Genomic DNA, 13052 nt, shown 5'->3' with positions numbered 1-13052 from the left:
GATAACCTAATTAGAGAGTAAAGCACTAAACTGTGTGATAGTGTAAGGCCTAGATTCAATTAGATCAAGTGTTAACCGGTGATTACTGACACCCGCATACTGATGTTTCAGCGGTGTCTGAGTTGTATGGAAGTTAACAAACCGGTGAGCAGCTGCTCTTGACACCCGTCCCAAGTTCAGAATGAGAAAATGTATGCTATATAGAAATAATGATGCTCAAATTGAGAATCATTAAACAAAATAATGAAGGTTTTCTATCAGACTAATCGCTTTACAGTGTTCGAACTTGTAAACAAGCCTGCATAGGATTTCTCGTAATCTGACTCCGTGCAGCCATTGGCAATGTCCGCTTTAGGTATAATGACAGGAGTCGCTTGTGGATTTGACAGCTCTAACGTAGTTTCACCTCCGACATGGCCAAAACAACCAAAACAATAGCTATGCGGATGTCAGCTAAAGAGGATCTGAATTAATAGAGCACTAATTGTCCTAGTGTTGGAGAGTGTGTGTGTGCTCCAGTGAAGCACTTAGCTGAAATTCAAGCACCTGTTCCTGAGTTCCTCCACGTCGTCTTCATCCTCTTCAACGGCAGCCTCTGGCAACTCATGCTCCTGTAATTCCGTCAACGCCATATCAGAGTCCATTTTTGTAGTTTAGCAGGTTTCAGTATTTTTCCGTAGTTCCTGATGTTTTCTAAAGTTTCTTGTTATTTTTCTGTTGGTATCTGACCCTCTTAGAGTATTGGAGTCCTTCCTATTTGTGTCATTCCAAGCTGAGAGCTATTCGCCTGACTCAGCTAGCACTGGAAATAGACTGACAGAGCGAGACAGGAGAGGGCTAAGGGAGAGAGGGGAGGGGAGAGAAAAGAGAGGCTGAAAGAGAGGAACAGAAGGGTGAGGAGTGTGAGACAGGGCACTGTGTCTTTCTGCCCCCTGCGTTTCAGTCTGTGGACCTACAACAACACCCTCAGACTGAGACGTAACATGTCACTCACTGCAACAACTGTTCCCTAAGATACAGCGCCAACAGTATCTAAAGCTGTGCAAGTTTGCTCCCTGTGTGCAACAACTCAGAGGGAATTATAAATCAATGTCCACCAAATGGTGGGTCCTGGTTACAAACATGACATGGTCATAACACTAAAATAGCTTTAAGTGGGTCACAGTGCCACAGTGTTCTAGTGGCAGCATAGATCAGGGTCAGTGTGAGTTTAAAGGGATAGTGCGAGCATGCTAGCTGTTCTGGTAGACTTCCAGGCATTGCGCTAACGCTAGTTAGCAATGGCTCGCGAAACTATTTTTTAACTTCTTTCAAACTACACTCAGAGACATACAAATGGTATCTCTGATGAAGGAATAAGTGCTAAAACGTGTTAGCCTTCCCGGACAAAAATAAAAAGGTGAAATCAGGTGACGTTTTTTTTTGTATTTTAAAGTTGCACTATGCAGAAATCGCTCCGCCATTTCCTGGTGGCTAAAACTTTAATAGTTTGCCTAATTTCAGTTTATGTTACAAAATAAACTAGTATTGTGTTGATAATCATTGTACCATCTAAACCAGTGTGAAATATATTTTCCATAACCAAAAATATTGTTGTTTCAGCTGTTTAAAGCTAGTGTTCGAAAAACCAAAAGTAAAAGATGCAAAAACAAAACTTAAGAACAGGATGCATAGAAATAGCTTGTTAGACTTGCTTTCAAGTAGAATGATAGATCTATAACACACATTTCTATGTGAATAAAAAATAAAATTGGAGTGCCGTTTCCCAATGTTCTTGAACTTTCATTTGAAAGTATCCATGATTTCATCGGACTCTGGGTAAGTAGAAAAAGGCCTTACCCTTTTACACTTGTGGGAATTGGCCTATAAGGATAGGGCTACATTGAAATGTTTCTCAAGGAAGAAATATGAAAAGCATATGCTCAAATGCATACATATAAGCATGGTAGCAAATGAAAGGGAACAGTTTGGAGATTATGGGAAAATTGAGGGCAACAAGTCATCTGACAAGACTGAATCCAAACGTTACACTGTTGATTTTATGTATATTTGACATTTACTGTACTGTAACACATTTGTTGATCATCTGAAAATACTTTTGATACATTCAGTAACATAAGAATATTTTGGGTTTGGGTGAGAAGACTAACTTGTGTCTCCAAGTGGCCAGACACCTCTCCAAAGTGTGCACAGTTCCTAAGTAATTTCAAAGCACTTTCAAGGCACTCTCCTAGCTGTGCCGTTGAAGAACTAGAGCAAGCACACTTGTAGTTGCTTTGTTTGGAACACAACCCTACATCCCCACCATCACACAATTATTGTTATTGTTTACGCAATCCCAAAAACGGCCCATTATAAATCACAATCTGGGTCAGGTGGGCATCAGCGGACAGACTGTGTGAAGGCAAAACTTCTGAAAGGATAGCGTATAGGACCATCACGGGAGAGAACAGAGGCAGCTGCTGTCTGTGTTGTGCTTTTTCTCCAAGTTGTAAAAATCTGAACCAAATTATGAAACCAGCTGCCAAACGATTGATAACCGAAATTCTGGTGTTTTTTCTGAGTAAAGCCAGTGTGTCTATGAAAGCGGATGACTTAACACGTCAGCTACTACAGCGACTGAAATGACTGCAACACTTAACAAAGAGCTGCAGTTAGTTTCAGAATAGGTGGCAAAGAATAAGTTAGTCCTAAATATTTCAAAAACTAAAAGCATTGTATTTGGCACAAATCATTCACTCAACCCTAAATCTCAACTAAATCTTGTAATGAACAATGTGGAAATTAAGCAAATTGTGGTGACTATGGTCATGGTCAAAACATATTGATCCAAGAGTAGCTAAGATGGGTTGAAGTCTCTCCATAATAAATCGCTGCTCTGCCTTCTTAACAGCACTATCAACAAGCCAGGTCCTACAGGCCCTAAGTTTTGTCGCACCTGGACTACTTTTCAGTCGTATGGTCAGGTGCCACAAAGAGAGACTTAGGAAAATTGCAATTGACTCAGAACAGGGCAGCACGGCTGGCCCTTACATTTACACTGAGAGCTAACATTAATATGCATGTCAATCTCTCCTGGCTCAAAGTGGAGGAGAGATTGACTTCATCACTACTTGTATTCGTGAGAGGTATTGACATGTTGAATGCACCGAGCTGTCTGTTTGAGCTACTGGCACACATCTCGGACACCAATGCATACCCCACAAGACATGCCACCAGAGGTCTCTTCACAGTCCCCAAGTCCAGAACAGACTATCGGAGGTGAACATTACTACATATAGCCATGACTACATGGAACTCTATTCCACATCAAGTAACTCATGCAAGCAGTAAAATCTGATTTAATAAACAGATAAAAATACACCTTATGGAACAGTTACAAACATAGGCACAGATACATGCATATACACACGATAGCATATGTACTAAACCCTTTTTCAGGACACTGTCTTTCAAAGATAATTTGTAAAAATCCAAATAACTTCATAGATCTTCATTGTAAAGGGTTTAAACACTGTTTCCCATGCTTGTTCAATGAACCATAAACAATTAATGAACATGCACCTGTGGAATGGCCGTTAAGACACTAACAGCTTACAGACTGTAGGCAATTAAGGTCACAGTTATGAAAACTTCGGACACTAAAGAGGCCTTTCTACGGACTCTGAAAAACACCAAAAGAAAGATGTCCACGGTCCCTGCTCATCTGCGTGAACGTGCCTTAGGCATGCTGCAAGGAGGCATGAGGACTGCAGATGTGGCCAGGGCAATACATTTCTATGTCCGTACTGTGAGACGCCAAAAGCAGCGCTACAGGGAGACAAGACGGACAGCTGATCGTCCTCGCAGTGGCAGACCACGTCAGGTACAGGATGGCAACAACAACTGCCCGAGTTACACCAGGAACGCACAGTCCCTCCATCAGTGCTCAGACTGTCTGCAATAGGCTGAGAGAGGCTGGACTGAGGGCTTGTAGGCCTGTTGTAAGGCAGGTCCTCTCCAAACATCACCGGCAACAACGTCGCCTATGGGCACAAACCCAACATCGCTGGACCAGACAGGACTGGCAAAAAGTGCTCTTCACTGAAGAGTCACGGTTTTGTCTCACAAGGGGTGATGGTCGGATTCGCGTTTATTGTCGAAGGAATGAGTGTTACACCGAGGCCTGTACTCTGGAGCGGGATCGATTTGGAGGTGGAGGGTCCGACATGGTCTGGGGCGATGTGTCACAGCATCATCGGACTGAGCTTGTTGTCATCTGGATAAGAGCGTCTGCTAAATGACGTAAATGTAATGTAAATGTCATTGCAGGCAATCTCAACGCTGTGCGTTACAGGGAAGACATCCTCCTCCCTCATGTGGTACCCTTCCTGCAGGCTCATCCTGACATGACCCTCCAGCATGACAATGCCATCCACCATACTGCTCGTTCTGTCCGTGATTTCCTGCAAGACAGGAATGTCAGTGTTCTGTTTGGCCAGCGAAGAGCCCAGATCTCAATCCCATTAAGCATGTCTGGGACCTGTTGGATCGGAGGGTGAGGGCTAGGGCCATTACCCACAGAAATGTCCGGGAACTTGCAGGTGCCTTGGTGGAAGAGTGGGGTAACATCTCGCAGCAAGAACTGGCATATCTGGTGCAGTCCATGAGGAGGAGATGCACTGCAGATCTTAATGCAGCTGGTGGCCACACCAGATACTAACTGTTACTTTTTATTTTGATCCCCCCCCCTTTGTTCAGGAACACATTATTCAATTTATGTTAGTCACATGTCTGTGGAACTTGTTCAGTTTATGTCTCAGTTGTCTCAGTTGAATCTTATGTTCATACAAATATTTACACATTTTAAGTTTGCTGAAAATAAATGCAGTTGACAGTGAGAGGACGTTTCTTTTTTTGCTGAGTTTATATACACACGTACACATGGATTCTGTGTTGTAGATATGTGCTTGTAGAGTTGGAGCCTGAGGGCACACAATGTGTTGTAATGTTTTTTAAATTGTATAACTGCCTTAATTTTGCTGGACCCCAGGAAGAGTTGCTGCTGCCTTGGGATCCATAATAAATACACATTTGAAAGCTTGTTCTATTGCCAACATGACAAGGTAAGTTATAAAATAAAATCTTAGTGTTAGGTTTTCACAGCACAATTCAGAGAAACGGATCGTCATTTTGTTGCGCATAGAAAGGAGTCATGCGTGCATTCAGGTGCATGTTCCGAGGCAAATTTTCTTCATAAGACAAACATAGTTCAGAACAAGCCAGGGTATGACGCCATGTCATCTAGTAATTGTACATCAAACTAAGTGATCATAAACATTGACTGCATATGAGTTTTATGATATGGAAATGTGAAGTGCAAATTTGGACTCACGGGTGTTTGGCTTGCTTGTATGACATCAAAGTGGTATTAATTCTAATCCTCAACGTCTCATCTTTCAAAATATACGGAACAAAAATATAATTGCAACATCCCTCTTAATGAGCATTTCTCCTTTGCCAAGATAATCCATCCACCTGACAGGTGTGGCATATCAAGAAGCTGATTAAACAGCATGAAAATTACATAGGTGCAGGTTGTGCTGGGGACAATAAAAGGCCACTCTAAAATGTGCAGTTTTGTCACACAACACAATGCCACAGATGTCTCAAGATTTGAGATAGTGTGCAAATAGCATGATTACTGCAGGAATGTCCACCAGAGCTGTTGCCAGAGAATTAAATGTTAATTTCTCTACCATAAGCCACCTCCAATGTCATTTTAGTTAATTTGGCAGTACATCCAACCTTCCTCACAATCGAAAACCACGTGTAACCACACCAGCCCAGGACCTTAACATCTGACTTCTTCACCTGCGGGATCATCTGAGACCAGCCACCCGGACAGCTGATGAAACTGTGGGTTTGCACAATTGAAGAGTTTCTGCACAAACTGTCAGGGAAGCTCATCTGCGTGCTCGTCATCCTCACCAGGGTCTTGACCTGACTGCAGTTCGGCATCGTAAATGACTTCAGCGGGAAAATGCTCACCTTCAATGGCCACTGGCACGCTGGAGAAGTGTGCTCTTCATGGATGAATCCCAGATTTAAATGTACTTTGTGTGGGGGAGCGGTTTGCTGATGTCAATGTTGTGAACAGATTGCCCCATGGTGGCAGTGGAGTTATGGTATGGGCAGGCACCAGCTACGGACAACAAACACATTTTATTGATGGCAATTTGAATGCCGACACCGTGACGAGATCCTGAGGCCCATTGTCGTGGCATTCATCCGCCACCATCACCTCATGTTTCAGCATGATAATGCACGGCCCAATGTCACAAGGATCCGAACACAATTCCTAGAAGCTGAAAACGTCCCAGTTCTTCAATGGCCTGCATACTCACCAGACATGTCACTCATTGAGCATGTTTGGGATGCTCTGGATCACTGTGTACGACTGCTTGTTCCAGTTCCCGCCAATATCCAGCAACTTTGTACAGCCATTGAAGAGGAGTAGGACACCATTCCACAGGCCACAATCAACAGTCTGATCAACTTTATGCGAAGGAGATGTGTCATGCTAAATGAGACAAATGGTGGTCACACCAGATACTGAATGGTTTTCTGATCCACGCCCCTACCATTTTTTAAAGATATTTGTGAATCATATCTGTATTCCCAGTCATGTGAAATCCATATATTAGGGCCTAATGAATTCATTTCAATTGACTGATTTCCCTATACTGTATGAATTGTACCTGTAAAACCTTTGAACTTGTTGCATGTTGCGTTTATATTTTTGTTCAGTGTACATCAAGTCCTCTTAATTTACAGCATTTTCCTCATTCGGACAACAAAAATGTTTTAGCAGGAGGGAAGGGGGCTACTTCTTGTCGCGTGTGGTGCTCAAGTTCAAAACGGCTGTCAGTCAAAACCCATACAGCGCTGTGAAGCGCAGAGCCTGAGCTCTGTCATAATTTATAGCATGTTACTGTATAACCACTGCGTTCCAATTTAGGCGCTTATCAGTGTCCAAACCTGCCATTTTAAACCTGTATACAGGTGTGAGTATAAATGGCTAATTGACAAAATCTTGTAGCTATCCCTTTAAGACTAGATTCTCCATGTCTGGGTTAAATATAGGCACTGTACCCCCTGTAGCACAGGCGTGAACAAACATACATGCACACACAGCTGTCTGACTGACACCGTGTCCCTCCTGATGCCAACACTATACACTGGTCATAAAACGAACATAATTAGGCATCAAAATCACAGAGAGACAAAATGACAAGGGTCTGGGAACCTAGTGGTCTCAGCCTGTTAACAGTTTCAGTTTCATTTCAATGAAATACGCAGGGACACAATCATTTTTCTTATCACTTAAATAAAACATTGAAAGTGTGTTCAGTACAAAAAGTCACAAGGAACCACATAAACAAAATATTACCAATAAAAGTAGCTATACTCACGTCGAGGTGAGAGTAGATTGTCGCACTGGTCTGTCTAGCAGTTAACTGATCACATATGAGTGACTGTCTATGTTTAGAAGAACAAAACTAGTCGCTGAATCAGACACAGCATTGACCTGAATTCAATCATAGGAAAATAAAGGGTTTGAACAGAAATGTCTTAGAATTCCCCCAATATAATTAACTAATTTGAAAAATACAAAAAGCTTCCCAGCAAACCGGGAACATTCCCAGAACATTAGCCAAGATTCCCATTAACTTCTAGTTAGGATTTTATATAACATTAAGATGATAACATGTTTTTTTGTCATTGAATTTAAAATAAATGTAATGTCCTTAGAAAGTTCTCCTAATGTTAAAATGTTGTGCATAACAGCTGTAACATCCACCACAGAACATTCTTCAAATATTCTCATTAGGTTTCCAGGTAATAACAATGTAAAAGTAATGTTTTTTGAACATACTGCTGTAACAAAATGTGAGAGCAATAGAAATGGTTCTGAGGAAACATTACAGGAACATTCTCTTAATGTTGATGGAGATGTAATTAAAAACACCCATAGCAACAAGCAGGGAATATTCCCACAATGCTCTCATAATGTTATAGTGTGACGTTATGACATGATTGTTCCAATAACGCTCCCTAAACATTCTTCAGCGGTCATGTCTGGGTTCAATTATATTGCTTATGAGAGAACATTACTAGAACATTTCCCTAACATTAATGGAGATGTCATCCGAGACAGCTATCCAGGTATAGAATCTTAATTTGACCAGTTTCTCACAGCAGGAAAATAATCCTGCAGCAACAGGAAATGTGAATTACTATGTGGATTATAATTAATGGTACATTTTGTATAGGTTGATACAATTTTCGTTTGGGCAAAAAAAAGTCTGACATTTTAATGTGGAAATTACAAACTTTAGAAGCATTTTATTAACCTTAAATACAATAAAAGTTGTAATTTCCTATGGTGCAGGAAAAAATATCCTACAACAGGGTGGTCAAATTAAGATCCTGTATTTAACAACCTATGATGTGTATTTATAACAACCAACAGCCCAGCAAACTGGGAACATTCCCAGAACATTAGCAAACATTCTTATGAAGTTCTAGTTAGGTTTTGAGATTTGAGAATGATAACGTCCCACAAACATTCAAAGCATTGTTTTGATCACCAAATATTAATTTCTACGAATAAAAAAATAATAATAATTGTTGGAATGTTCTAAAAACTTGCCAGGGAAGGTAATAACACAATTATCCGTTAATGTTCTTAGAACATACTGCCGCAACAAAATGTGGGAGCAATAGAAGTGGTTCTGAGGAAACACTACAGGAGCATTCTGCTAATGTTGATGGATATGTTATTCAAACACATAGCAGCAAGCAGGGAATAGTCCTACAACGGTCTCAAAGTTATAGTGTGACATTATGACATGATGGTCCTAATAACCTTTCCTGTTGGAGCAATATAAATTGTTCTAAAAAAACAATGATTTATTTATTATTCAGTTAATGATGGGAGATATTACTACTAACACCTATAACAACAAGAAACATTCCTGCGAGACTCTTATGAAGTTATTCTTTAAAGATTATGACATGATGATCCAGAATTGTTCTAAAAATATACGTCAATGATAATGGAAGTAGTTTTGAAAACATTGCTGTTAAATTCTGCTAATATTGATGTGTGTTGTTACATTATTATATGAAGTTGCCAAACCTTTAAAGAAATGGCATTTCAATCTTCTTACGTCATTATATTTTATTAGGGTACTGTCCAAACATAACTATAGCTTTTTTAAAGAATGGTAATCAAATAGATTTGAACATCGTCAAGCCCTGTAGGCTACTTAGTCTGCTGCACCACCAGGATCCTAATGTTTCCAGTGGATTTCCCTTTGTATTGAAATACTTTAATTATGATCCAAACTATGGTCATATGTCTTCGTACATAGAGTACCAGTCAAAAGTTTGGACACACCTACTCATTCAAGGGTTTTTCTTTATTTTTACTATTTTCTACATTGTAGAATAATAGTGAAGACATCCAAACTATGAATTAACACATATGGAATCATGTAGTAACCAAAAAAGCGTTAAACAAATCCAAATATATTTTATATTTGAGATTCTTCAAAGTAGTCACCCTTTGCCTTGATGACAGCTTTGCACACTCTTGGCATTCTCTCAACTAACTTCATTAGGTAGTCACCTGGAATGCATTTCAGTTAACAGGTGTGCCTTGTTAAGTTAATTTGTGGAATTTCTTTCCTTAATGCGTTTGATCCAATCAGTTGTGTTGTGACAAGGTAGTATTGGTATACACAAAATAGCCCTATTTGGTAAAAGACCCAGTCCATATTATGGTAAGAACAGCTCAAATAAGCAAAGAGAAACAACAGTCTATCATTACTTTTAAGACATGAAGGTCAGTCAATCTGGAAAATTTGAATAACTTTTCTTTAAGTGCAGTCGCAAAAACCATCAAGCCCTATAATGAAACTGGCTCTCATGAGGACCGCCACAGGAAAGGAAGACCCAGTTCATTAAAGTTAGCAGCCTCAGATTGCAGCCCAAATAAATGCTTCACAGAGTTCAAGTAACAGACACATCCCAACATCAACTGTTCAGAGGAGACTGTGTGAATCAGGCCTTCATGTTCAAATTGCTGCAAAGAAACCACTACTAAAGGACACCAATAAGAAGAAGAGACTTGCATGGGCCAAGAGACACGAGCAATAGACATTAGACCGGTGGAAATCTGTCTTTTGGTCTGATGAGTCCAAATTTGAGATTTTTGGTTCCAACCGCCGTGTTTTTGTGAGATGCACAGAGTAAGTGAACGGATGATCTCCGCATGTGTGGTTCCCACCTTGAAGCATGGAGGAGGGGGTGTGATGATGTGGGGCTGCTTTTTAAATTTTATTTAACCTTTATTTAACTAGGCAAGTCAGTCAAGAACATATTCTTATTTACAATGACGGCCTACCAAAAGGCAAAAGGCCTCCTGCGGGGACGGGGGCTGGGATTTTAAAACACACATCCATCAACATTAGCAGAATGCTCCTGTAATGTTTCATGGTGACACGGTCTGTGATTTATTTAGAATTCAAGGCACAGTTAACCAGCATGGCTACCACAGCATTCTGCAGCGATACGCCATCTCATCTGGTTTGCGCTTAGTGGGACTATCATTTTTTTCCTAACAGGACAATGACCCAACACACCTCCAGGCTGTGTAGGAGCTATTTGACCAAGAAGGAGAGTGATGGAGTACTGCATCAGATGATCTGGCCTCCACAATCACCTCACCTCAACCCAATTGAGAAGGCTTGGGATGAGTTGGACCGCAGAGTGAAGGAAAAGCAGCCAACAAGTGCTCAGCATATGTGGGAACTCCTTCAAGATGGTTGGAAAAGCATTCCAGGTGAAGCTGGTTGAGAGAATGCCAAGAGTGTGCAAAGCTGTTATCAAGGCAAAGGGTGGCTAATATGAAAAATCTCAAATATAAAACATATTTTGATTTGTTTAACAATTTTTTGGTTACTACATGAATTGGTCTGTGTTATTTCATAGTTTTGATGTCTTCACTATTATCCTACAATGTAGAAAATAGTAAAAATAAAGAAAAACTCTGGAATGAGTAGGTGTCCAAACTTTTGACTGGTAGTGTCTGCAAAGATAAAGACCACAATCTGGAAGTCAGAGTAAAGGTGTACATAGCTTTAAATGTATGTTAGTCCCTTCCCAATAGCGCTATGGATTAATTCCAGGGATAACACTCCAACGCTCCCAGGTCCGATCCCCGCTTGAGACTATGGCAGAACTGTTTGTACAATAAATTGTCATGTAATTACAATTAATTCCCAGATGTGTTTCTACATGGATTGTTGTACAACTAACTTTGTCAACAGTAAGAGAACACTAACACATGAAAGAAACCTCCATGGACTGTTCAAAACTGAATTTGATCATTCTGGGAACATAGAAATAACATTCAGTGAACATTGAGGGAATGTTTTGTGCACCCTGATACAAACATTGTAAGAATGTCATCTCAAATGGACAGATTTTCTGTTTTGGGAACCCATCTTGTCATATCCCGCAATGTTCCCACAACCTAAAGAAATGTTTTAAGAACTTTTAAATAACATAAAAAATGTGCTCTGGGAACGTTCTTGCAAACTAATAGAAACATTGTATAATCATCTGCACAGGTTTTGTGTTTTGGGAACACATCTTTTGTGATGTTCTCACAATGTTCCCACCAGACTGTTCCCACATTCTGGGAACCTTTAAAGAACAGACTAAATGTGTTCTGCAAATGTTATTGCAATGTCAGGTGAATGTTTTATACAAACATTGTATAATCATCAGCACAACGGGACAGTTTTTGTATTATGAGAACATTTACCGCAACCTAATGAATGTTCTGGGAACTTTCACAGAACCAACTTTGGTTTGCTGGGTGCTCATACATGTCGTCATAGCCTAGAATCCCAAATGGATTTCTTAGTTGTTATTCACACAAAAGCACTTCTGCAGACACTACCTCTACCTATTGTCATAGAGACAACAGAATAATGACAATGTTCCATGATAATAACATTCTAATATGCATTCTACCTAGGATTGGTACTTCGCCCAACAACATTGTCAATGTCATAGATAATCATAGATAAGCTGGAAACATACGGGTGCTGAGGAGCTAATATTAGAGAGCTGACTGGAGGTTCCCGAGATGGTTTGACTTTTGATCTTGGGAGGATAGGTCCCCCATGGTATGTAAAGAGCAGAGGAAGTAGAACACAGTTCAGGGAGAACCTTCGGACAGATCATTACAGATCCATGTGCAAGGGCAGACACAGAGGAGAGAAAGAGATGGAGATGAAAAGAAAGCGGGGTGAAGAAAGGGATATTATCATAGCTGTTATCTGTCAGGGTCTGCTCTTATCTAAGGGGAAAATTCAGACCAGTTACTCACGCATAAATGTACTTTATTACCTTTTTATGCACTTTTCTGTCTAAGCGTATTCTGACCTTGAACTTAAGCTTGGGGGAAATGCCAGTGCCAGCAAGGTATGCGTTTGGGGTGCAGATCAAATAAAATTATATGATAAGAGCTAGGTAATCTGTTTGGATAAGGGGATTGTAAATATAGGCTAAATAACAATTGTTTTAGATCTACTTTTTTATGATCGCTGGAGATGAATGGAAGGAAACTGAAAAACATATAAACATCATAGGTATGCCTATTTATGCCCCTTTCCCACAGTGAAGTATGAAATGCTGTGCCATTATGCAGAATTTTAATTGTATTGCCTTATAACTTGCAGGGATCAAATGAATAGCCTATGTTAAATATTATAAGCAACTGTGGGTAGCGACCATAACAACCACATATATTTAACTCCCAATTGAATGTTCGCAGCCTAACTTTATTTCTTTCCACTGTAAGGATGTCATTGTGGTTGTGGCTGCGGGTCAAATAATAGTGGATACTATTTAATGAAGGCAAAATACAAATTGTAGTAAAAATAAATAATAATAGATTTCAAACAGTTTCTTTGAACTTGATGCATGCCGCA

The 13052-nt window shown here is 40.1% G+C and overlaps 1 protein-coding gene across 1 annotated transcript in view; it reads right to left on the bottom strand.

The window, feature by feature from the left end:
- cmya5 (cardiomyopathy associated 5) overlaps positions 1 to 1179 on the bottom strand; it is an 86771-nt gene extending 85592 nt beyond the window's left edge. Inside the window, exon 1 of the mRNA XM_029722365.1 lies at positions 547 to 1179. Coding sequence (XP_029578225.1) covers positions 547 to 644 — 98 coding nt within the window. The 5' untranslated portion in view covers positions 645 to 1179. The remainder of the gene's footprint in view (positions 1 to 546) is intronic.
- Positions 1180 to 13052: the final 11873 nt, after the last annotated feature.

Source organism: Salmo trutta, chromosome 29 (assembly GCF_901001165.1).
Source record: "Salmo trutta chromosome 29, fSalTru1.1, whole genome shotgun sequence".
Classification (NCBI taxonomy): domain Eukaryota; kingdom Metazoa; phylum Chordata; class Actinopteri; order Salmoniformes; family Salmonidae; genus Salmo; species Salmo trutta.
The sequence above is the reverse complement of the archived record's forward strand: the minus strand, read 5'-3'. Positions and strand labels throughout refer to the sequence as shown.